Genomic DNA, 26,907 nt, shown 5'->3' with positions numbered 1-26,907 from the left:
CAGACTGCTTTCTTTTTTCTTTTTTTTAGACTTCTGAGAAGTGAAGCTACAGTCCTGCAAAGCATGGCCTATTAATGCCACAGGTGAGGGGCAGTAATTCAAAAGCTGTTTTTCAGGACCACCAGGTAAACTAACATGAACAGAGATGCACACATGGCACAGTATCCTTCTTCCCACTCTATCAGACTGCACATCATTTAAGATCATAATCATAAGATCACATCATAAGATTTATCACAGCTGATGACAGATACCTGACCTCACATAACTCTTTAAGCACAGAATTTTGTTGAAATAGTTGCAGCTAAATGAAGTGTTATTTCTCTTAAGTCTTAAATAAAAGAAAAATGGAAAATGCTGGGAAGAAATAAGCTTCACCCCTCGTACTGACCTGTTCAAGCGACTTGCCAGCCCACCCAATGGCCTTCATCTTTCTCCTTATCTCCCATTGCTTCTGATAGGACAAAATGCGGTTGAGAGGCCAGGGGTAAGGGGAGCCATACCTTGGGTGAGTAATCTTTGTTAAGAAACAGAAAGTTACTGTGTTATAATATCAAACATGCAGACAGCTCTATTTACAAAACAGCTAATAGTCTCATCTTTCTACCAGTAGGAGAGCAATAGAGAAAGAACGTTGTGTGATATGTTGCAATTATTTGAGCAGAATTTATTGTTTTCAGCATAACCATTTAAAATTATTACCTCGGAAAAATATGCAGAACTCCTATTTGTTCTGCAGTCACATACCTCCAGTAAAGTTACAACTTCCCTAAATTGTGTATGCAAGCAGAATTCAAGTGAAAAGACTGTATCATTAATGGTACGGAGCTCAATGTTTCATTTATGAGTAGGGACTTCCATTTGTGAGCAAAAGTGTTTTCTCATTAAATTTTAATTAAGATAAATGTTGCAGAACCACTCACCTCCTCTACTGTAACATCATCACACCACTGCAGATAGAGCTAGGAACAGAAAGAACACTTACTACAACTTCCTAATAAATGAGAATACAGATACAATCATTTCTCACTAGTAGAATTTTCCTTTCTATATTAGATTATATTTCCATTTAGTGCCTTCTATTAGACTTCTGCACATAGTAAAGAAATTAAAACTAGAGTCACAAGCCCAGCTCCAAGTTGCTGTCTCGCAAGCAGCAGAACCAAGCTGGAGCCAAAGGCCCGCTCTAGTTGTCTGTGCCACACACAGCTCAACACGCAGGTTCCCAGCCCGCAGCCATGTGCCTGGGGATGCTCCTGCCTGCAGACATTTCCAGCACCACATCACATTAATGGGTCATGGGCATGACCCGCGGGGCAGGCCAGCCTCCAGTAAGGCACAAGAGCATGTGTGGAAGGTGACAGTGGGGCTGTACAGCCAACTATGGGTTGGGGCAGGACCGCAAGGACTGCTGGCATTTTCCATCAGCACACATCGGGCACTTGTACAGCTACAGGGCACAACTTCAGACAGGTCAGGGGAGCTGTACACATGGCTCTTGTCTGCAGGAATATTTCGTCAAGTAGTCCACAGGATCCAAAGAATTTATTCCTGTCTCAGTTCACCTTAAAAACTGATGACCTGATCTAAGATTTACTCTAAGAACAAACGTTATTTCCAGAACAAGAAAATATCACAAAGCATTCTTGGCTATAATCACTTGTGGAAGTATGTGCAGTTACTATGGTTTGCTGTACCTCCGCTGTCAGGAGCATATTATTGACTAATTCCATGTAGGCTTTCATCTCAGCTTTTTGGACTTCATCCAACCCATCGCTGAGAGAATGGCCCTAATGGGGAAAGAAAGAGACACGTAAGAGAGGATATTGGAATATTCAGCATTGCCTGACCCGAGGACCTCAGAAACCAATGAGCTCTGGCTCAGATACTGATCTGTCACACGGCACATAACAAGTTACACACGCCCTTTCTACATAAAGCATCCTTTAGAATGAAAAAGAAATAATCATAATGTAACAGAACTGATCTGCATTAAATGTAGGTTATTAGCGGTTACAGGTGAGCACAAAACCCGTGTCATGAAGTAAATACAGATTTCCATCTGTGCTACAGCTTTATGAAGTGCTCAGTAAGAAGACAGCGCTGTTGAAAATAGAGCTTCAAAATTTACACCAGTAATTTTAAGGCAGAGAAATAGAAAACCAGCTGCAGAAACTGGCAGTGATGTGCACATGTCCTGCATGGAACCTGCTTCCTGAATTTGAGGTAATGTCAGAGTGGAACATTTCCATCTCAGTTCAGAGCATCTTTCTTTTGAGCCAGCACCAGACTGCTGCACTGTTTTAAACGGTGAAGCAACATTCCAGAAAAGCACACTGACTCCACAGCAGCGCTAAGGAAGACTGGTACACAACCATGTTGTGATGCAGACAGCGTGTTATTACCTTGGCTTTCACAAACTGCACTATGGGCCCAAGTTCAGATACTACTTGGTTTCCCACATGAATAAAGGGCACTTTGCCTGTAAAATAAGAAATGTATTTTAGTAGGAGCTTTTTATAGATGTCAACTATCATTTCATATTTTCAAAGCAATTAAATATCGTAAATAGCAAGAAGGCCTGAACATCCGTCTTGGTTTTTTGTTGCTTTTTTCCAGATGAGCACAGGTAACGTTTTTACATATGAAGCTCACACAGCTTTCATTTGTAATACCCAACGTAACTGCCCGATCTTCCTTCTGATCCACTTTGACATGCAAGACTTGTGATTCCCTATCTCAGGAGTTACTGAGTGAGATCCATTGACCTGTATTTTAACAGTGGATTTTGCTTTGCTGGAAAGTGAATTCAGCATTTCTCTGAAGTACAGGTGGGAAATCCCAGGCGATCAGACTGAAACCTTGGACAGTCTGACAACAGGACGTTCCCATCCTCCCTTCCAACCCGCTAGCAGGGAATGGGCTGCTGAAATGAATGTGGGAGATGTGGCACCAAGCCCAGAAAAGCAAGCAGGGGAAGCAAAATGCAGTCAGCAAGGCAGGATCTTGTCTCTCCCTCCTCCCATCCTCCAGATTTCCAGTGACTGGGATCAGCCCATGAAGACGATCTGAGGGCTCCTCCTTCAACCCACCCTAACCACGCTGCTCGTTCTCTAACTCGTCAACCAACTGCAACTGACAAACATCAATCTTAAGCACTGTGTAAATTTAAGACTAAATGTTTATGATTACTTACACGACTGAAATTGGCCATAAGACAGAGACAGATGCTGGGCAGTTTGCATTACTGAGAAAAGCCCTCACAAACAAATACAGCAAAGAAGCCACCCAGTGCAGTGGAACACGGCACGCTCTTACTTTCCTGCCTCTGCTTTCTACAGAGAGCCTGAAGAGAAGATCAATACCTGCCCAGCTCCAACCATATTATTAGCAATACACGCATTCCTTTCCACTGACACACATAAAAACTACTGCTGGCCTAGTTCACATGGAGTTCATGCTCACAGCACATCCAGTCTTTATTTTTACCCCGAGATTCACTCTCGCTGGCTCAGCTGGCCTCAGGGTAAAGAAGTGAAGTGCACCACACCAAGGGCTGCACTGCATCCATATGCTGAGTACTGTGAAAGAAAACACAGACCCCTCTTTGCTCCAGAGCTTCACAGTTTCTGTCAGGCTGCACTTCACACACAACAGCCCTCTGGTCCTCCACTTCTGACTCCCTCCTAATGGCTTTTCCTATTATGCAGACTATGAGGTAAATAACCCTCACCCCAAAAAGATGAGATGCACGCCTGGCTACTGCTGTTGTGAAATGGTTGGTGGCAGAGGAGTGGACAGCAATTAAATACTTGTTTCAAATTATCATTACAGAACCAAAATATTGTATCGCTAGGTTTTAGGCAACCTTCTGGACCAGCCTCTGGGAAATTTGAGGCAACCAGTCACCTTCAGCAGAAGCAGACCACGTGCTTCACATGCTTAATTTATTGCTGGTGGGTTTGGAGGGGTTCTGGTCTGGGGTGTTTTTGTTTGGTTGGTTGTTTTTTTCCCCAGACAGTCTCCTTTATCAGAGAAAGGTTTATAATCACCTGTCACCCTCAGCTGACAATGCACTCACTCTTCATTTTCACCCTGTATTTACATACTGGCCATTATCTCTCAGGTAAGGTAACAAAAGAGGCTCTCTCCAGTTTTCTCACCCCAGCAATGGGAGAATATACCAGCACTCACTGATCAGCAGGAATATTCCCTGGATGCAGAATAAAGGCATTCTTGGAAATATAAGTCTTTCTGCTTAGGTCTTTTAGAGAAGATTGCCACCAGAGATTTGAGCTGTCTGACTGCCACGCCGAAGTACTGCATTCACAGCCTCAGTTCCACATTGTACCACCGTTACTTGACATGTAGCTGTTCTAATTGTTTATGGGAAAGGAACTGGTGAGGAGGGGGAAGGCCCCGCACAGGGCAGCGCTGACCGACTGTTATCAGCGAGAGAAGGCACAGTTGCCATGGTACCAAAATGGAGGTGTAATGCGGTAATCTAAATGAAGGCTGCACTTACCAGATGGGGACATGTACTCAGCATTGGCCCTGCAAACCACCCGAACCGGCAGATTGCACATTTGCAAGAAGGCCTGGAAACAAAGAATAGAAAGAGCACTGATACACCAGTGACTAACAACTGCATTCTCCCCAATACATTTGACTGAATCTTAGCAAATCATTAGCAGTACCTACCAAGAACAGGTCCTTGCATAATGCTTTTAAGAAAAAAGGAAAACCAAGGGTTTTCTAACTTCTTCAGACAATTGTTTACCATCCAGCCAATGGCTGGAATTCCTCTAATTAAGATTCTCCGCCACACACACTCTTAAACGATGCAAAGAAGCGATGCTGTAGCTGCAAGAAATGAAGTGACATTCTGCTCCTCCTGAAAATCACAGTACGTACTTCTTGGGGCTGAAGCTGGCTAACCAGGCTTACATTGTGTAACACAGCAAACACACAAAGCACCTTCCCACATTGAAACGGTCATCAGAAATGCTGCTTTACAGTACACCATGAGCACGTCTGCTTTATTCATTTCCTCTAATTTATGTGAACTGTAGTGACTGCAAGTGATCTATTTACTGTCTCCATCTCCAACCCTGGATTCGAACACTCTCACTGGGACACCCGTTGTTGTCAGCAGCTGCCATTGCTACAAAAGCCCTAACATGTTTCTGTTTAATATAATAGCAAAATACTGAGAAATGTAATTTGGATGTATCATGGAAATAAGGAATCTTAATCTCCAGAGTCTCTCACAGCTCAGCTGAAGACCTATCATTCATTTTATCTTTGCCATTAGAAAGTTCAGAACTCCAGATTCCAACGTCACACCTTTTTATCCACTGTGGCTGGAAGCTGAAGCCAAGGAGGCCACTAACCATAAAGAAAAATGCTGCTGTAAGTTGAAGGACATGCTCCGCATTCACTGTAGGCAAGCAGACCAAAGCCAAAATGCTAAGATCTTCAAGGATGGCAAACAGTGCAGCATAGTTCTAAATCTTGTTTTGGAAACAGCTGTCCCAGCCTGAACAACACGTACTCCATTTGCACTTCAGTCTCATTTGGGAGAGGTGGTAGAAAACCAAAGGAAACAAGGTACACAGCATCCAGCAGAGCCCTGTCACTGGTTCCCAGAACCTGATCTAACCATAACTATATTTAGGAAATCAGTGCCCATGGCAGAAGGGCACCTGTGCACTACATAACACTGCAGGGTGCTAACAAATATCAGCATCAGCCCTGGTCCTAACGTTGTGACTCCTGCAGTACCCATCAAGCAAACAAACCACTCCTCTCCTCCTCTGGTGCTTCCCAAACCCTACCCCAATCACTGATGATAACAGTACCCAGGGGACAAAAGCCAAAAGCTTTGGTACCTTCCAATGCCTCTTCCAACCAACTCAAGAACCCCACAGCCCATTACATCATTTGGCTCTCACTATTTCAGATGACCTAAGTGAATCCCAAACCCCAAATTAAAGCAGGGAGCTATGGTCACGAGCTGCTAAAGACACTGATTACAGCTGACAGGAGCATGGGCCTCTGAACCCGAGAGGCTCTGCAAAACCCACCAGTAACCCGAGTTTCTGCACATTTTGATTTCTTCAGCCTAACCCCAACTGAAAGAACTGCTCGGGAGCCAATTACTACACACCCATGAGCAGATGCACCTCTGCCAAATGCTGAGAACTTTGCCCTAGTCTAGAATAAACTCGTCGTTAGATTGCCAAACCTCATCCCAACCAGCACCCCTATATCTGCTTATAGCAGCAGCCCTCACCCACAGGGAACACAAAGCACTGGCCACATGTGACAGCATCACACTTTCTAAGTGCACAACCATCACAAATCAAGGCTTTTGTAGTCTCCGCTTCCCAAACTGAATGCAAACAGTAAGAACACCCAAAGGAATCGTTCTCAAACAGGAACATAAGGCACTGTCTCAGTGCTGTATCTCTTCCTATTGGCTCTGCAGGCTCCAGCGATGGTGCAGACTGTTCCAGCTGTTGCCATATGCATCGTGTCCTCTGCCCAAACTGGGGCACTGAGTTCACTGAAATTCTGCATTAAGCTTGAGATGAATTTTAAGGCCGCCATGTACTGTTCTCACTGCTGGTTCAGACGAGAATGTCTGAACTGTGCTGGAACACATGAATAACTAAAGAGCTCCTGAACAGAGAGACAGTGTCAAGCAAAAGGAAGTGAATCAGGACTATTTTTACATTTCCACATCAGCACCTCAAAAATGAGATATACCAGCACAGAACAGCCAGGTGACACGAGTTGCTTTGGCAAATGCTTGTCTACTGTACATTGGTTTCTCCACAGTACAAGGTTTGTACCAAAAACACGGCTTGTGTCTGTGAAAAGCATTCCTCAGTATCGAGGTTAAATTATGAACAAAATCTTTTTGGTGTAAAGAGTTCAGCCAAGATTCCTGCAGAAATCTGAACAGTACTTTCCTCCCTCCTCCTCCACAATAAACATCCACTGACCAAGGAACATCGACCTCTCTAACAGTTGGCAGGGAAGTTCTGTCTTGGTCTCTGGCCTGGCTGGAAGTGAGGCGTTATCTTGTTTAACATTTTAGCCCAGCGATCAAGGGAGGACTTGTTCCCTTTTTGACCACTCATGTAGAATGTTTCATAGCAGCACATTTGGTGTGCAGATAGCATCAAACCACGAGGTTTCCAGTCCTGGCAATAGATGCAGTGGAACGCAGCTCAGAACAGCACCTTCTCCCTCTATACTTGGCACACATGATCAGAACAAGCCCCCGGCACAGCAGTGCTCTGAGTGCTCCGGGAGCAAAGGGTGAGAGGGAAGGCTGCAGCCACCCCAGGGTGGTTCTGCTGAGATTTATGAAGATATCAACACCCCTTCAAAGACACGGCATCAAAAGCTGAACGACCCGAAAGATCAAGGGCAAAGACTTATTCCAGGACATCAGAGATCACTGTCAACATCATAAATTTGGCTGATCAACTTTAAAAGAGGCTGAAAGGGGCCAACTGAATTCCAAGTAACACACAAGCTAGTTAATCAAACCCTTCTAAAAGCTCACCTAAGAACTGGTGAGAGAGGCAGGAACAGCAGAACTAGAAACCTGACACCAGCAGAGCACCAGCCGAACTGTCAGCCCCCAAAGATGCTTTTAATTCTAAAGAAAAGCACTGAATTCCTCTCTCTCTTATTGTCCTCTGTGAAAAATTACTACAGCAGTACGAACAGAGTGCACCCACAGCATGAATCTCTTTCAGCACTTAGGATTCTCACACAGGAACCTTAGAGTAGTTGCTTAACACCTATCCAAAAGAGTTAATTACTAGGATCGATTAGAAGAGATGAGGGATTGATATCCCTATTTTCCTTTGTCCATGCTGCAGAAGATCAGAGATGGCTGCCCAACAGGCTTTATACAAACAAAGGAAACTTAACTCAAGCATAAATACACTGAAGTAGCTACAGCTGAAGGAAATCAAACCAAAGTACTCATTTATTTTAGAAGCCCAAGCAATTTCATGGCTCATACTAGTTAACACCGCTTTTATGAGTGTAATAAAATCTCAGGTTGGGAAGAACTGAGTTTATTCCCCTGGTATCAACAAGACCTCCTCTTTTATCCGTGCATATCACTCGTTATGTGCATTTCTGTAAACTTAAAAGCAAGGGCCTGACTTTCTTGATCAGTATTGGCACTTGCCAACGACCAAAGCAGAAACCAGGAAGATAACCCAGATTAGTAACTTGTGGTCATTATAACATCCTCTACAAAAGCCCTTTAGTTATTTCTGGACCAAAATGTGTCTGTCCTTTGGATAAGGTTAATGTGACAAACAGATAAAGATATTGAAAATAAAGGTTTGGTTTAGTGGAGTCTGCCATCATCTCTCCCACACATGCTCCTCTTCCCTGCAGGCTAACCAAACCCTGTTCTCATGCTTTTCCAGTCTCCATCTCACCTTCTCTTCTGGCATCTGGGAAAGAATGGGAGAAATACAAACAATATCTTTGTAGCAATGCTACCTCTCTTCTTCCAGACAGAAAGTACAGAGTCTACAAAGCTTCTACTGCCTCTGTGTACCTTGGTACATTTCCACGTGTCTTGAGCACCTCCAGGTACAGTGACTCCACCATCTCCCTGGGCGGCCCATTTCAGTGCTTGTCACTCTATAAGTGAAGACATTCTTCCTCATACCCAACCTGAACCTCCCCCGGTACAACTTCAGGCCATTGCCTTTTGTCCTACCACTACTTACACAGGAGAAGAATCCAGCCCCTACCTTACCATAATGTTATTTCAAGTAGTTGTAGAGAGCAATACTTTCTTATAGTGAGGGGCCCAAAACTGAACACACTACTCAAGATGCAGCATCACTAGAGGATACAGTACATTTTATATTGTACAGGGAGACAATCACCTCCCTCCAAAATATTTGGTAAGAAGCTTTGAGGTGACACCTGTCAGTAAATAAATTAACAATGCTATGCATGTCATTCGTTACAATCATGGCAGGGACACCTCCTGACAAAATTACCAAGTACATTAACAACAACAGTGTAGCTTACAGGACACAATGAACTGAAGGCTTGCTTTGTTTTCTTATACTTAACCCAATTGCAAATTAAGGACGTAAATAGTATGTTGGATTTCACTTACTGAAAAAAACAATCAGTGCTACTTTGCCAAGGCCTGGAAGCACAGAGCTCAGAAACCTTGGCCCTCCCCTCCTGTGACAGAAATGACATTTCCAGCTCTGCTGCTGCTGCCCTCCAAACAATGTACGAAAGTGATGCCATCTTGTCTTCCTATGATGACAAGAACAGAAAATGACTGCACATGAAGTACAAGTGGGAAAGAGTAAGAGAAGAGAGGGGGGAGTTCTGTATTTCTTCCCTTGGTTAATTGGTTTATGTAGCAGTTTTGCCTTCACTCTCCCTTCCTCTTTGCCCTCCCTGAAGACTGGACTGTTTGGACACTGCCAATTGGAAGCATAACGCCCACCAGGCAGCAAATCACCCCATCAGAGCTCCATCACATCGTCTCTTCTTCCCCTCCAGTCCCCTCTCAGAATAATACCAACAAGAGCAAACACACACATTCATTAAAAATGAGTTATAACTTGATGTAAATTATATCCAGATTGCAGTTTCCAAGATCAGAGGAAAGAATGAAATTGCTTATGCCAAGTCCCAAATAGTTCACAACTTATATCCCCACATGAGGAGCACTGTTTTCAGATGGCACACACTCCAGGCTTCATTCGGAGAAGACATACTCATGATTAGTTTTTTAATAAAGAACGATCCATTGCAGGCATCTCTTATTCAGCAGCACTGCTAAATGCGTCCGCATAATACGGCTGTGAAGGAAGAGCAAAAGGCATTTGTTTTCATTCTTACACTATTACATGAGCAGACAAAGGAGGACAATATGCGACGACAACTAAAGAGTTATTCTCTGCTTTATTGCAGGAACGCATTTTAAAATTAAAAACCATGAACAAATCCACAGTATAATTCAGTTTTCATATCAAACAGCTGCAGACCCTGTAACCGAAATAGTATGTCTAAGGTTATAAATGAAAACTGCTCAGTATCATTCTTTGAGTGACAGATTAAATTCCTAATCCGGTTATGGTAATGGCCACATTTGTAGTTTAACATAAATTAAGAGCTTAATTATATTTGCGACTATTTTAAACAAAATAACAAATTCCTTTGTACCTGTGAACATAATTTATAGCAAAGCCACCTTCATTCTCCAAAACAATCTATTTTACACTGCAGCACAGCACTGCTCTAATGGTATAATGTAATTCTTGTTGTAGAATGTGGAAGGAGTAGACTCAGTAGTAGCACAGAGGTTTTGAAGATAAATGAAGATGCTATTCATTCAGGGGTAATTTCATCTCAGAACTATATGAAAGATGTTTCACTCCCAAACAGTACCTCTACGGCTTGGGATTTAAGCATGTTTTCAGCTACAACATAATGCTGCCAGATTGATTATGTTGATTCTGCATTTCTCATCGTGAAGAATTTCCAGTTTTTGTTCTCTTAAAAAAAAAAACAAAAAAGGTCAGATTTTCATTTCTCTACTCAGCCTTGGCTCAACCTCAGCAACAAGTTCACCTCCCTCCTCACATTTTGTCTAATGGAAAACCGAGCCACAGTTCATACACCAAAAAAACAAGTCACAAACGTGCAGAGAGCAATTAATCATGCGTGATTTACACATTCATTTGATTACTTGTTGAAGTAAATAAGCAGTTAGTCTATGTAACACAATTTTAAATTGCCCAAACATCCTTCTGTCATTCAGGACTAAGAACAGACAATTCTGAACGCACTTTCCTGGAATATATTAAGATCATTTACAAGGACATCAATTGCACAAGCAATTAATACATATCTTAACGTAATGAGCTGCCGGCTGTATAACCTCAGGATAGCTATGAGAATTTCCACAGTCGTGAACATTTCTGACAGCCTTTTAAGCAAGGCTCCACTGCTACCCGCATAAATATTTCAGAAGAGCCTGTAATGACAGAGGCAGCCAAAACGCTCGCATTCCTCCCCCCCGACAAGCTGGGGCAGCACGCAGAGATGCTGCTGCTGTTCTTGCAGCCGCAGGCCTGCAGAGCACAGCTGTGTGCGCCCACTGCTCCCCCTCTGCCCCAACCCCACCAGCCTTCACCTGCATCAGGCACAGCAGGGGGACGGGGCCTGGGCAGGCCCTCTGCTTCAGACTGAGACTGTCTGCTTTGGTTATTTAGTTTTAATCCAAGTTTGTGGCTTAAAGTAAATGAAAAAACTGTAATCCACCAGCTGTGAGCACAGCAGCATCCTAAAGCATAAACACACCAACACACACACATCTGGAGGTCCTTGGGTCTGACAACTAATTTTTAGAGAAACAACCGTAATCCACATCTTAAATCCACAGAATCACAAAGGTTGGAAAAGATCTCCAAGATCATCAAGTCCAACCAATGACAATGATAACCCAGAAAACCCTTCAAATGTGTTCCCAGCATACACAATTCTCTTCCAAATCACAATTTATCTTAAGCATGGGACACAGCAGGTGGAAGTTGTACAGTGAGGCAGTTTGGTCTGAGCTGAAGATCTCAGAACTCATAGGATGGCCCCTTCCTTCCAAAAGGCCTACACTTGTATTAGATTTCCAACAGCACTCTGTTAAACTTTCTGTAATTATTCACAGAATGGAATGCATAGCAATCTACTGAATTTGAAATGAAGCAGCTTTTTAAAGCAAAGATAGTATCAATCTGTTAAATGCGTTCTTACACTACCCGAGTATAACATAATAAATCTCAATTTCTTAGGCTATCATTTTAAATAGTAACTCCATCTCTACCTCCTTTAAATGTGGAGCTGATCAGGAATTGAATTATAGCTGTGTATTTGATTCTGAGTTTTGGCGACTTTTTTAGTATGATAAGAATGATAAGCAGGAATGCTGTACTTTGGAAGTTGTATGGTAAACAAGGGCAGAATGTTTGTAACTGTGAGTCACAGTGCCCAGGAAGCATACGTATATTCATTAACAAGAACAATGCCAAACATCTCATGAGAAGAACAGAGTTTTCATTCTAAATGCAACGTTCTCATTCCTGTAGCTGGAAAATCATTGCTGAGATTAAAATCCCCTGACGTGAAAATAGCATTGCATTCAATATCAAGGTTCTGCAGCCTTCCCTCTCTACAGGACCATATAATGCAGTCCTTCAATATATCAAGCAAGGAGTGCAAACATCAAGTGGTACATGAGACAATGCATGAGCTCACTGGAAGTTATGTTGCATTCTCAGCAGATTCAAAGAATCTGCACACTGTAAAAGAGGGAGGGATTCTTCATTCGGTGTGTGGAAGAAGATAGAAGAATTAGAGAACACGGGTAGGAAAGGAATTAAAAGACAACAAACCAACCTAGCAGGATCAGCAGAGATTCCACAAGAGAAAAGGCACTTGTTTGTTTGTTAACTACTGAGGACACCACCAATATAAATGCTCAGCAATTCCCAGCATTCTCTGTCCTCCCCACTTGCACTGCACGTACTTGCACTGCACGCAGCTACTTACTGTGGCCTTGGATTTTTTCATTAATTTAGATGTAACTCTCTGTATATCTGTTTTCTGAGAGCTACCTAAGAACAACATAACACAACACTGTTGTACGGAGACTCTAAGAAAGATGCAGAGGACCAGTTCCAGCACACCCAGTGTCCCCACATGAACCGTGCTCCTTAGGGATCTGATGGCTGCCGACTCTACGCACTCTTTTGAGCTGATGCATTCAAAATTCCAATGTATTTCCACCCCATGAAAGTTCATCAGGCCATGACCAAGCCATGGATCTGCTCTGGTGATAGTCACGTGCCCAGAATCCCTAACAGGGGAAGGGGAATAGCAATTGTGGGAGAAAAAAGCCCCAGGCACCAGCTCCTATTTCTCTACTTACCCGCTGCTCCCATTTACTCCTCAGGGAAGGGGGAGCAGGAGGGAGAGATAGCCAGCAAAAAGATAAACAGGCTCCTATCAGCATAAAATGTCATTTCCGAACCAGAGGAATGCAGCAATTTCCTTACACAAACTATGCTGGTCTATTCAAAGCTTAGTGATCTCTTAGCCAGTAATACATAACCACAGCTCCTATTATTTCAAATTGGATTGCATACACCAAGGATAGCTATTCTTTCCCAGTCAAAACCTTGTTACATGGGTTCTTCTAAATAGATATGATTCCGCAATAGAAAATTGTTCTATAAAGTTGAAGATCAGATATCCACCAGAGCTGTATTTATAGTCATGGCTACTATCAGCTGTCCAGCTAGAGAATATTGAAGAAAAACAAGCGTTTTTAATATATTATAGTTAATTTATCATCTAAGTGACATGTGTAGGATAACAATGGACTGGATACAGTAAAGTAAAATGATGCATTAGAAAAGGAAATTTTAGGGTTATGTTATTGCTTCTTTTGTTTGTGTGCTTTTAATGCAAGCCACACCTGTGTGTGTCGTTACATGGCAAGAGAATACATAAGATCCACAAAAAATACAGGATTCTGGAGTAAAAAGGAACACTGAAATCAAGGGAGCAACAAAAGCACTTATTTGCTTTACTGAGAGACACAATATAAAACACACCAACAAAATATATATATATATATAGTCCCATTTATTTGATATATTAAAGATGACTCATTTTTCTAGCAGAAGACAAAGGTACCTTTTGTCCTGACAGAATTAACTCTTAATGATATTTCCTATATTGCCAGACTGGGAGGAAAAAAAGTTAGAGATCCAGCGGGTAGTTAACGTGATCACATAATCCCAATCTTTTTACCAGTAACATCAGTTACAGTCTCCAGTGTCCCATGAGGCTAAATGGGAAGTGATCCTCTGGACAGTCCTAAGAGACACTTTGGTCTTGGCTGACAGCAGCCAAGCCAGACCACACACCAAAGCAAGAAACAGGAACAGTGCAGCTCCCTACTACACAAAGCAGTAGCAAAGCTACTCTGAACAGGAACCTGACAGACATCCTGCTCACCACCACTTCTGACAGCCTGACCCCCTCTGCTAATGGGAACACATTCCCTCGAGATTTGGGGTTTCTGAACCTAACAGGTTAATGGAGTTTACGCAGACTTCACAGCCACAGAGGTGCTTTTACGTCAGTCAGAGATGCAAATTTGTCAATTATATGGACTATTCCTACAAACCACACTGGATCTCCACTATGTATAAATGATAGCTCTCCTCAATTTCACCAGAGACACACGGAGATTTGATGCCTGCAGCACATCTGCCTGGAGCTGGGGGTAGCAGTAGCTCTGAGAATCAAATAGCAGCAAGCGTCATGCAAGGGGCTACAAGGGGAACTGACACCCCTGCTGACAACAGGGGCACCCCACAGGGTCCCAGATCAGGAAGACAAGCAGATACTATATGATAAAATATAGCATAAATACAAGTACAAGCAGCAGCACTCTGTACAGAACACCCAAACCCTCGTGTCCTTTCGGTTCTGGCACTTCAAGGACAACACAAAGGAAATCAGACAGAGGAAATAAATGTCACTGCTTATGACAGAAATAATTCTTAAATTATTCATTTGGGTAAATACAGACATTTTAGCTAGAAGAAAATCGTTCAAAACCTAAAACAGAAATAACATCTTTAGTTTAGAAGAGATGACATTACCTGAACAGCAAGGGAAGCTGCATTATCAGAGAGCAAAATCTGGTCTTCTGTTGAAAGAAGAACGAAAAAGAAATCACAATTACAAAAAGCAGTGTCTGTTTACCTACTGACCTGTAACTGTAAGTCATCCTGAGCTGCATTTCTTACATGCAAAAGAGGGAGCAAACGTACAGTTGTTACGGAGCCAGACTAGAAAACCTGCTACATAAATATTTTTTTTGAAGTACCGGGAATATTTCTCCTGCAAATGCAATTGCATTTATCATACACCACCAACAATGTACGATAAAAATGCTCACGACTGAAAACCAAACGCTTGAGCTTTATGCCAATTACTCTTCTTCTAATCAAAGTTAAATAAAACCGCATCTTCATAACTCCTCTGGCTAGAAAGTAAAAGCATTCAGAAAGCTATAAAAACGGCTTGCAGTTAATACTGCGCACTGTGTCTAGGTCTGTCACACAAAAGAAAGATGACAAGTTCACTGCAATAAAAATTCCATGCTTAGAAGACTAGGGCTGCTACCTATTAGTCTTCATTACTTTGCAGTCTTCTGACAACTGTAGCAGGCTGCTGAGCCCCAAATGGGGGCCATAATGTGATCTGATGATATATGAAGAGCTGCTAAAGGGAGCCTGAACCATCCTAGCCTATACATTTTAACAGTTCCTTTTTACTGAGAGCCCACTTTACCACAAGACTTCAAAAATCTGCTGCCTCAGCTATTGGTGCAGTAAATCTGCCAACTGTGCCTGCAACCACATCATTTTACACTGCCTACAGCAGCCAATATAATGAGTCAATAATAAACCAAGGACCTTATAGGCCATGAATAGCTGGTTTATATTGGCAGATGTAAGCGTAGCTCAAACCTCTGACCAGACAAACAACACAAAGGGCTCTTAACAGTTGCTGTGCTTCCTCGCAGTTAATTATCTTCAAGCACATCTAATAGGTTTTTAAAAATAGAGTAAATACTAATTGCAAAAAGCGTACCCACCCTTCAGTTGCTGATACAACGCAGCATTTTCAGGCCAAGGCTCTGCGGCTGAGGAAAGAAGAGGAATTAATTAGGCAAGCCAAACAACAACGTGCTGCAGACACTAACAGAACACAAACGTTACCTAGAGCAGAACTCAGACTGCAAAGACGCTGATGCGAGATGTGACCTGCCCTGAGATGTCCCCCTCCCACTCTCTTCTGCTTGTAGGGGCACAATGCAGGGCAGAAAATTAAGCCTCAAAACCAAATGTTGCAGACAAAGCTAAAAACCAACCTATGTTGCAGAATGGCATTGCAGTTATCACACAGCAGAAGTAGCTGGCTATTCTCTGCCATAAGGCATCCTTGTATACATTCCCGTCACAACCCCAGGCACTCGAGCAATTATTTGTTAAGGTACAAAACAATAAATTCTGGAAATAACAGAAGAAAACACACACAGAGAAGCAAGAACCTCAAAACTAGACGTGAAGAATGCTCTGGGGACATGGAAGAGCTTTGTGCCTGGCTGGTCTGATGCCGTACCCAGAGAACTACGTGTGAGGGCACAAGATGAACCCCATGAAGACCTGGGCTGCCTTTTGCTTTAAATTACATACTGGCCAGCCCAGACACAGCAATGGCACTATCAGTCACAAAGCAAAGAAACAGAAGACAGTGACAGCTTCCAACTGAAAACCATTGCAGTTCATCATATACCATATGAATTTATGGGAAGGCAAAATAATAAACAGTTAATGAGCATCAATTACATTAGCATTAGGATGGGTCACTGTGTTGTTTTGTACCCATTACATTTGTTAAACTCATTGTAGAAATGAATTTTCAGATACTAATTCAAAGTTAGATTCTGTCCCAACTAGCTATATTGAATTTTAGCCCCACAAAGATTACTTTTTAAAGCAATGAAGTGTATAAAAAGCTACGTGTGCTTCAAACAGAATTGTGCCAGGGGCTCCAGTAAGATCGTTATTTGTATCTTGGTCCTCAAACTCCAGTACTGAAGATACAGTAACTGGTATGGAATCACACAGAGCTGGAAAGCTTGTATCACTACGCAGTTCTGCAAAGGTCATTACCTTTAACATGAAGGCAGAGAGCCTACCAAAGCTACACTAGCAGGGGCATGAGAAAGCAACTATTCACCCCTACTTGTCAGAAAGAAATGTTCTATGTTTTATTGTAGCAGTTATTGGTTTTACACCCCTCCATTAAAGTTTTGCCCTGAAGTAAAAATTCTTGAGTTGGAAGTACATTTACTCATTGGAATAAAGAGAGACTAGGCATCATCTGCAGTACTACAACCTTAAGTGTTTAAAATAATTTACCTAAAATGCATTTCTTCAGTTCCACTCAAGTCTTGCAAGAACAAATGTAATGAGGAAATTAAGAAAGCCAGTGCTGTACTTTAGCCAACTTACAGCACTGACCTCCGAGACACTTAGAGAAGTAAGCCACAAAGGCATGCTGCTCTTGTATGTGGCAACACCCCACTGTGCCAGCAAAGAGAGAGCATCCTTTTTCCATGCCCAAAATGGTACTGAGAACTTCAAACTGCATGTGCCCATTTCTACTGCTAAATTTTGCGCGACCATTTTTAGGTTGCCATGTCAGATTCCCATCCAGTTCTTGGATTCCGTCCCACAGTGGAAGAACAGGCACGTGGCTGACACGTCTCAGGCCCACAAAAACTAAATGAACTTTTATTTCTCCAGCAAGAGAGCTGAGTCTGTTTCAAGAAGTTCAAACACTGATTCCAGTCTGATCTTGGCATTAAGCTACAGGCGGCCCTCGAAACAAATCACAGCTTCTTGGCACACTCAATCCAACCAGACACCACTGCAAAGGCATTCTACATCTGCGGTACAAACCAAAACACAAGCAGAATGTTTTTGCAACCTGCTGCCCTTTATCTGCTTAGAATTTCCTTCCACATTCTACTGATCAAATACAGATTTTCACAAGCTGTATTTGCTGAGGATGTGACCCTAATTCAGTCACTCATTATATGAAGATTTTATCAGCAATGTTAGTGTATACAGAGCACACGCCAAGCTAAAGGGAAGGAAAGCACAAGTACAGTTTTATACCTTTGCACCCACTCATCTAGCACACAGTTTTGCACTAAAATTTGTCTTTTGGCATATGAAGGAAATAAGAACAAACAGTCACATAAAAATCTCAGCCTCGCTTATCAGGAGATCTGAACTCCAAAATGCAGCAGTTGTGTGTGAAAGAAAGCACAGCAGCCTTGCACTCAGCATCTGCCAGGCTCCACATGGAGGTCGCAGCTCTGAGCACGTGCGTGTGGACAAGGCGGACACATGCTCAGAGGCCTGGAACCAAAGCCTTCAGTTCTTCATGTCCAGGCTCATGAGGAATGAGATAAATTCGGAGACCAGCCCCACAAGTGCCCTCACTTAGTTGCCAGGCCAAAATCTGCAACTCGGAGAGGCCAGAACCTCCTGGGGACAGAGGAAGATGTCACTGAGGGGACACCACAAGACTCAGCAAGAGAAGAAAAGGAGTAATGTGTACGGCAATGACTCCTGCTTTATGAATGTAGGTGAAGACATAATTTGCAGAATAATAGGCACTAATATTACACGCTGCTTCAGTTCTGTCATACTTCCAATCCATCAAGTTGATTAATGCTATAATAACTCCTCACAAACTTATCATTTGTGCACTAATGAAGTCAAATCCAGTTTATCCTCTGGCAACTATAATCTTCTGGTCACTAGATGTTAGTTTCCCAGCTAAGTAAAGCTCTCCAAAGGCTACTGGAACAGAAGGAGAAAAAGACAAAACTGGGAAGAGAAAGAAAATTACCAAATGCTGTGTCAACTCAGTTTCAGTAGCTTTCAACACAGAACCACATTTATGCGTTAGATCCCACGCAACACACACTCTTATCATTAACTGCTCACAGGATAAAGTAACTGCCTGGAAGAACACCTTCCAGGAATTGCTTCTCTTCGTAACTTATGAATAAGTAACCATTAGGTTCTTCCTTCTGCCTCCAGAACCAGCAGAACCACGACTGTGTGGCGCCCAATGGGTCTGCCTCCCAGGCACACAATCTTTATTGAAGATTGCTTTCTCACCTTACTGACATTTTTCCCATGCTTCAGGAATTCAAACATTTAATCTTTCATATGGATTGTCTGCTGTTTTTCAGGACATATGACTGTTGCCTTCCCCTATTTCTCTCCTTCTGTACTGCTTGTTTTTAAGCCAGTTATAGGAAACTGGCATCTATGGGATCAGTTCTCCCTGTTACGTACATCCAGAACAAGCACCAAATTCAATAGTTACTGGCAAGTGAGAACTAACAGCACATGAACGCAGAAAGCATCACCACATAAGCCAGGTTACAGGTGCAAAGAATTCAGCACCATAGAGGAGTCAAACAGCAAGGGGACCACCTACAGAAAAATCTTCTTTGGTTTTGTAAATCACTAAAAATAGATGAAAATTTCCTTAAGCTCAATGTATTTGTTAGTCAAAGTGTTCTGCTTATTAACAGTTTAGCATAAAAATATAGAGTACAAAGCACTACCAGGATACTTCGGTGTCAAATTAGACTTAGAGGGAAACTCTGAGAACTGGTGTGTTGCATGTTCCCAGTGGAGTTGTAATTACTCAGGTTTGCAGCTATCTATTAAAAGAGCTCGCTGCCTCATCTGTCACGTAAGAGAATGAATTACTGAATGTATCATTCTGCTCACACAAAAAGCTTCCAAAGCACAGAACGAGACATGACAGTCACATAAAACTCATTGCCACTAGAAAAGAATAGCATCAGGTGCAGTTTTCAGGTTTTGGAGTGAAATATTTTACTTGAGCTATACCATGGTCAGAGATTAAATCCAATTAATATCTTGACATCAACATTTCCAGATGTTACAGAGTTGTCATTTCAATAGTAAGAGTTTATCGATCTAAATACTTTTGAGACAGCAAGAGGGACAAATACATTTAAGCCGTGGGAAGAGATCCTTGAGAGCACTGGACTTCACTACCAGCAGGAGATGAGCAGCACACCCAAGGCTCACATATCTCAGCTCCAACTAGTGCTCTCAGAACATGACAGGACAGGATGTACTTCTCTAGGGTCCCTGCACACAGTTAATTTCAAGGTCCAAAAATGAAAGGCTGTAAGAATATTCCCTCAGCAAAGTCTGTGATGAGGAAGGCATCACTTCCCAACACTCTGCAGCACTTCAGTCCCACCAGCTCCTTGTCCAGGCTGTTCCAACATCTTATTAGAGTACCAAATTAGGTCTCAACTCCTACATTCTAATAGCTGGGAAACTTCATCCCATGTCAGTGCTGCCTGGATGGATGGGGGAACAGCCATTTTCATCCACTTTCCCCAAGCAGCTTCACAATGATGAAAGAGTTGAAATGAAATGAATGGCTTACAATTATACCTTTAATCCTGTTACTTAAAAAATAAGACTGACTGTGGAAATAAGAAGACACAAAACACTTTGCATGTTAAATTGTGAAATATGCTAAACAAGCACATAACATTTTCAGAAGCCTGGCATGAATCGCCAGTTTCGACCATCACGGTACACGACGTGGTTTGCAGCATGAGCTCATTTAACACATGTCCACAAGCCGCTCCTTCCTAAGTCTTGGGCACAGACATGAGAAAGCTCCAGATGCAGGCATCTAAGTGCTCCCTCCTACAAGGGAAATGAAGTTATTATCAGGTGAAAGAGTTCTGCAGGACGATGCTCAACTTGAAATTAAGCTGTTCCCAGCAATTAGCACAACCATAGAATTTGGGTGGAGTGGGAATGTGTTTGGAAGGCAATGCAGACATAAGTAATTTTCAGCTATAAAGCCAAAATATGCCTAATCAGAGTCAAGGCTAAGGAACTAACACCAAATGTTACTAGTCTGCAGATTATCTGTCAAGCACTGAAACTACATAAAGAAAAGTAAACGAGACAATCTCTGCCTCGAGTATCCTGTAAACTAAAATCTCCTGAGTTCTCAGTGTGCCAGTAATTTATCCCTCAACACCTTCTTTCTGCTTCCGTCAATCATGCACCCAAATGACCAGCACCCTCTTTCATGCAGACCTCTGTATGAAATTATGCAAGTGAAACCAGGCCTGGGACAGAGCCATTGCCTGCAACTGTAAGCAGGAGTTTACAGACCGTGCAGAAAAAAAAAAGCAGCTTCTCTGAAGTCGCCAGATTTGCATGGATCATTTCCCTTTCTGTTATATTCTTAAGCACTTTTATATTAAACTTGCATAAAAAGAAGGAAAGCGAAAACATCTGTATTTACCAGTTTGGTTCACATAGCATTAAAGGCCTGTTAAAACAGCCAAGAGGCAAAATACTCTCTACTAAAACCTAAAAAAGTTAGCATTAATTTTAATCGCCGTATTCCAATATTACAGCTGCAGAAATTAACTTACGCATTATTTCCACACTGTTTCCTTCAGCCTCTCCCTAGGTACAGATTTGATTAAATTATAATGAGATACCTCAAAACTGTTTTCTCACAAGAGTAAACACTACAAAGAAATCGAGTCCTACATCTGGCTGCATCCACATCCAACAGCATTATTTACAAGTCTCCAAGCACCACGGAGCAGACATCGCAACAACCATTGGGAAGGCATTCCTTGCCTGGCTTCCCGGGGCTGCTGCTCTGGGAGCTGTGTTCAACCCAAAGGAACCACACTGCAAGCTAACCCATGGACACCAGGAGGAAAAAGGATCATTAATAGTCTGACGTTGAGATGCATCAAAAAGAAGTTGGCCATCACTTTCTTCCCTTTTCACAATGCAAATGGTCACGCTTGCAGGGAGCAATATATTGTTTTAAAAGAAAAGGCCAGGAACTGATGCATTCCTAAATCTCTGCTACAGGAATGAAGCGTAGAAATACATTTTGATTGGTCTGGTCCTGCACACTGACAAGGGCCAAGAAGAAATGAGAGCATCAGCAGCTCCCTGGCACTGCTGACAGAGAACCAAGAAGTGTTCCACAGTGCCCTGCCAAATGAAAGCCCACTTTCACACAAGTTAAACAGGCCACATTAAATCATGTATCAAATAATTACATCATTTGCTTAAATCTATCCCGGACCTCCTTCTCAGAGATATTACAATCCAGGTAAATCATGGCTGCTCAGAAATTATTGATCAAGCAGACATGCCAATGCGAAGACTCAATCTGAGCAGCAGTTCCCAAACTCAAGTTTCCTGCAGCAGAACACTAAGAGAGGTTGATCATGACATGACTGCAGCAGCCATCTAGGATGAGACAATCTGCTCCTTAACCCTCCAAGAAAGCTATTAATGGTGTGGATTGAAGCATCTGTCCAACTCCATTACTTTGAGCTGAGTGCCCAGAGCACAGACTGTGCTGTGGCCCCCAGGTACTCGGCATGCTCCCTGCAAGGAGGTGGCCTGGCAACTCCACGCTTGCAGAGAGGCCACTGAAACCCAGCAGAGTCAAAATCATAAATACAAGCTGCTCCTAAATCAACATTTGGGCTCCTTCAGAAAAGCACAGAGTGCCAACTAATGATCTCAATAGATTTATTTCTCAAGTCTCGACAAGCTGGAGCTATTTTACTTATTCCTGATATTCAGCATAAATGCTCCATCTCAAAGAAACTCCGTAATTCTTCGTTATAGCTTTTTATAGATCTCTAAATCAATCTCTTCCCTTTGCGTTACTCAAGTCCTTTGCCCTTGCCTGAAGACATAAAGCTCCATGCAGAGGAGCTGCCCTGAAGAGGAGGACAGATGTCTGACGCTCATGAATGTCCTAAGTGCCCTACTGGACTATGACAATTCTTAGCCATGCTGACTATGTTTTTATACTTTAAACTGGCCTTTTGGGAAGCTATTTTAGATCGAGAGCTCCCCATCCGAACAATCCAAACTCCTCCGTTCCTACAGATGACTGGCAGACAGACCGAAAGCCACTTCTGCAAAGTGCCCCTGGGAGCTCCCTGCTTCACTCCCAGTACCTTTACTATGACTCAAACCAGGGATCCCACTCTTGTGTCCCACTAGATCAGCCCTCAATATCCCTGACCTTCTCCAAATGCTTCCCCCCATGCATTCTTCCTGTTCAACCAGACCCAGCCCTGTGGCCTCTCACTATGGCTGCCCTTCATTCCCACTCTCCTATCTCGCCCAAGGAGCTGAGGGCAGCACTACCAGGAGGCATGAGGTGATGACAGCAGTGCTGAGAGCCTGGACCTCAGGTAGAGGCAAGAAGAGCAGAGATCTGAGGCAGGAGAGCTGCAAGGGGCAGTAATGCAGGCAGGTCTGGCAGTGGTGCAGCCAGCCAAGCGCTGCCACTGTTAAGGGGAAGACACTGGTGCCTCTGCTGCTGCTGTAGGGCTCACGGTCTCCAGGTCAGCCCCCAAAAGAGACAATGGTATTTGCAAAGCAAATGGGACAAAATCAAAGTAAGCGTTCCTTTTCATTTACTAATTTTCTTGTCATACTTCTAGAGCAATCCTATTTCCTGTCATGAGAAAATAAGAAAATACTACTTAGCAGAAAACATCTAATAGTAAAATCCTGATTAGAGGAAGACTGCTTTGTCTTAATGGAGCCAGAAACAACTGTAGAGGGATATTCTATTATAAACTGTAATTATATCACTTCATAAATACAAGAAGTAGCTAACTCAGAATGAAATACGTACAGTACTGTAATTATTACAAAATAAAGTTATTCCTCCTCTGGCCTAGCAAAAGATTAGACAGGCAATCACTTCAAAGGACTGATTCAAATCAAGCTACAAAATATACGTGCCTGAGCAAACTGGCAGGAGCCACCTAAGAGACTTGCTCATGGCAAAAGAACAGGACTTAAAGGGATCCCTTACATTGGATTACCTCCCGCTCCAAACAGGGAACTATTTTTTCACTGTATACAAGCACGAACTGTTCACATTCATACATGTACATTCTAATGTACAAAACGGACACCCAGCTTACATTCCATGCCTCCATGTGCAGGAGCAATGAAGGCAGTCAGTTTTCACTCTAGATGTTTTCTCTAAGCCAAACTGCAGCTTGTCTTAATACATAAAACATGCACATAAGAGATTTACTTTTGCTCTGGCATGTTACGCTGCAGGTAGACTCACTGAGAATGTAAAATATCTAAAGGCAGAAGGGCATCTGTTTTTCAAACTGCATTCATTTCCCTCAGCACTAAAACTGGCCAAAGGCCTTTAGACATAACTCAGCTGCGGTAAACAGAAGATCAAAGGACAAACAAGGATATTCTTTTCTCTCATTTTGATTGCTGGTCTGAACCTAATGTGTGGGGAATAGAATGCTAAGCATACTGAGTAATTCAGTGATCAATTGACAAACATTTCAACAATCTTTTCTAGGCCATTTGAGCAGCCAACTTCTCTAAACTACCACTGTCAGAGTTTAATATTCTGAACCACTTGAAAGCTGGCACTCTAATTCTTCTTGTAGCATAAATACCCATTTCCTACCCTGTTAAAATGTGATTGATGCTAAGCTACTCTAAACAAATTCCCTACCATACATCCAATTAATACTTGAACAGTTCAGAAATTGCTTATTCAAAATGTGGTGTAACATGCTTGCAATTCATGGAACTACACAAGTATTTATGATTCCCCGAGATACAGCATCATTCTCTATATATTTCTGAACAAGTGAAATGTTAAAACATCACTAGAGCAAGCATCTGACTCCACATAAGAGATATCGTTGTCAGTGTGCAGTGGATCACTATGGCATGACAGCAGCAGGTTGTGCTCAGCACGTTGAGATGCACACACGTTGCACAGAGACTGCTGAGCCTCTGCATATGTGCAAGCAAGCTGAGCCAGTAAGGACCACAGAGAGGATGAGCTGGAGGTGCTGGAGCTGGTTGTCCAGAGCAGTCGCCAGCTGGGTTCTGAGCATCCCCAGGGATGGAGATTCCAAAACTGCTCTGAGCAACCTGCACCATGTTAAATCATAGTTCTGAGGGGGATTTTTGTGTTTTTTTCCCCCCTCAATCACTCTTACCATTCCACTCACGCATAACAAAGCACAGTATTCACAGCCACAGGTAAGAGAAGGCTGTTAGAACAGCCATTGTTAAGTATGTTTTTCCTTTCAGATACACCATTTTTCAACCTCAAAAATACTTTTGAGACTTTTAAACCTTCCCAGTATCAGAATAACATATTCCCTGTGTCTGTGCAACCTACAGGTGGGGGGTATTGGCCAAGAACCTGGATAACTTCTAGAAAAATTTTCCAATATGAACAAATTGAGCAATTTTTCCTTTATTTAATTTCAGTCTTGGAGTGATACATAGTACAGAAGAGCTAGAAGGCCATGACCCGCCAGCAAAGGTATTTATTATTTTCAAGTCAGATAACTGCTTTTGACACTGATCTGCTTTTGGAAAGCAAAGGCAAGGTCATAATTTTGTTTTTAAAACGATTCAGTGGTGTAGCAGAAATGCTGAAGTCAGGGCTTGAACCAGTATTTGAGCATTTGGTAGAAAGGCAGGGCCAACACAGGGGAGCTCAGGTGTAAGCAATGCCCCTGAGTAACTGAAGGGGGGCAGCCAGGACCCACCCCTTCCCAGACCTCATTTAAGGGTTGGCAGTGGAAGCAAGGATTTCTTGCTGGAGATCCCTGCCTACCTGTGGCTTTCCAAAGTTAAGTAGTTTTTATTTCTTTGTTTTTATGTCCACAGTTGCTGCATTTGAGCTTGTTCCAAGGATTCAAATTGCAAGCACTGATAATCAGGTAAGACACCAAATAAGCAGTGAAAATAATCTCCTGCCCCTGAAAACCTAAAACCAGGTACTCAAAATAGAATGACCTTGGATCTACTTGTACTTTCCAAAGTAGTATGGCCTACTTGAACCTTTGGGGGAAATTACTGGAGGCCAGGGGATTGGTACTCCCTCATGGTAATTGGTATATGGCCTACAGATATTGTAGTTGACATTCTAATTTCCATTGCTAAGGGGACCTTAATCACGTCCCTGTGGCAAGTCAGCCCCCCCTCACTCCTCTGCTACCCAACATAGTTATACAGCCTCGGATATCAGGCCAAAGGGCCTAATACAGACAGCCAGGACATGCCCTAGTGCAAGCTGAAGTATTGACCCAGAACAGGAACACGGCCTGTGTCTTGATGTAGAGGGCAGACCTACCCTTTCTGGTACCTCTGAAACATCAATACTACTCCCTGTGAGTCTCTTTGGGTTCACACGATCAGTGGGAGGAGCAACATGACATCAGGATGCTCTAGTGTCACTGTAAGATCGGCATGATGCCCAGTGGTGGACTATATGGGGCTGATGAAATGTGAGCTGGTCCAAGCAACTGTGTGCCTCCTGGAGAAACCACTGAGTACTGGCCCACAAAGGAACGTGACGATTGGTTTGTGATACAAGTTCAATTGTCTTGTATTTTATTGGTTGACACTCCAACAGGTAAACTGTACAAAGTGTTGACGTGTACTTTATCACCATAATGGAAAGGGCTTACCTTTAATGTGCTCAATCATTGGTTCACACCATGAAGGGGTGGAGTGTAGCAGAAATGCAAGTCACAGCCTGAAGCAGTGATTGAGCACCTGGTGGGAAGGCAGGGCCAACCCAGGGGAGCTCAGTTGTATGCAATGCCCCTGAGTGACTGGAAGGTGTGCAGCCAGGATCCACCCCTTCCCAGACCTCATTTAAGGGTTGGCAGTGGAGGCAAGGGTATCTTGCTGGAGATCCCTGTCTACTTGAGGCTTTCCAAGGGTAAACAGGCTGTTTTTGTTTTTGTGTCCACAGCTGCTGCATTTGGGTTTATCCTCAGTGGCTGCAGCCCAGGGCTTTGCCAACCTACTATTACTGCTGTGCTTTCCATCACATTATAGCGTTACAAGTGGACAGGTCTACAACGAGGATTGGTACTGTACCTTCAGTCATGGTAAGTTACTGCACATCCAGCAGTAGATCAATAAAATAAGCACTGAGCACTTTTGCTGTGCAGGAACATTGGCAGCAATTTTGTATTAAATACCTGCATGTTATATTAAATAATAATAATAATAATAACAATAAACTAGCATTGCTTAACCTGTAACTTACAGGACAAAAATGAGGCTCTATGCT

At 42.7% G+C, this 26,907-nt stretch overlaps 2 protein-coding genes across 20 annotated transcripts in view; one reads left to right on the top strand and one right to left on the bottom strand.

Annotated features, from left to right (window-relative positions):
* The window catches only part of MTX2 (metaxin 2), a 31,641-nt gene that overhangs the window by 1,755 nt on the left and 2,979 nt on the right, over positions 1-26,907 (bottom strand). Inside the window, exons 2-8 of one of the 5 annotated variants that reach the window (XM_015868438.3) lie at positions 15,752-15,799; positions 14,751-14,797; positions 4,526-4,598; positions 2,406-2,482; positions 1,698-1,790; positions 924-962; positions 392-517 (exon numbers count right to left, since the gene is read on the bottom strand). In XM_015868438.3, the coding sequence (XP_015723924.1) occupies positions 392-517; positions 924-962; positions 1,698-1,790; positions 2,406-2,482; positions 4,526-4,598; positions 14,751-14,797; positions 15,752-15,799 (503 nt within the window). The remainder of the gene's footprint in view (positions 1-391; positions 518-923; positions 963-1,697; positions 1,791-2,405; positions 2,483-4,525; positions 4,599-14,750; positions 14,798-15,751; positions 15,800-26,907) is intronic. The other 4 variants (XM_085552607.1, XM_085552608.1, XM_085552606.1 and 1 more) reach the window with 4 other exon arrangements.
* LOC107316667 (uncharacterized) overlaps positions 1-26,907 on the top strand; it is a 365,025-nt gene that overhangs the window by 337,866 nt on the left and 252 nt on the right. For all 15 annotated transcript variants that reach the window (XR_014948026.1, XR_014948025.1, XR_014948029.1 and 12 more), the window contains 3 exons: positions 30-25,140; positions 25,491-25,543; positions 26,584-26,722. The gene's annotated coding sequence lies outside the window, so the exon portion shown is untranslated. The remainder of the gene's footprint in view (positions 1-29; positions 25,141-25,490; positions 25,544-26,583; positions 26,723-26,907) is intronic.

Source organism: Coturnix japonica, chromosome 7, assembly GCF_054131305.1.
Source record: "Coturnix japonica strain WE chromosome 7, WE-NBRP24, whole genome shotgun sequence".
NCBI classification, from domain to species: Eukaryota; Metazoa; Chordata; class Aves; order Galliformes; family Phasianidae; genus Coturnix; species Coturnix japonica.
Note: the sequence above shows the minus strand (reverse complement) of the source record. Positions and strands in the feature narration are given on the sequence as shown.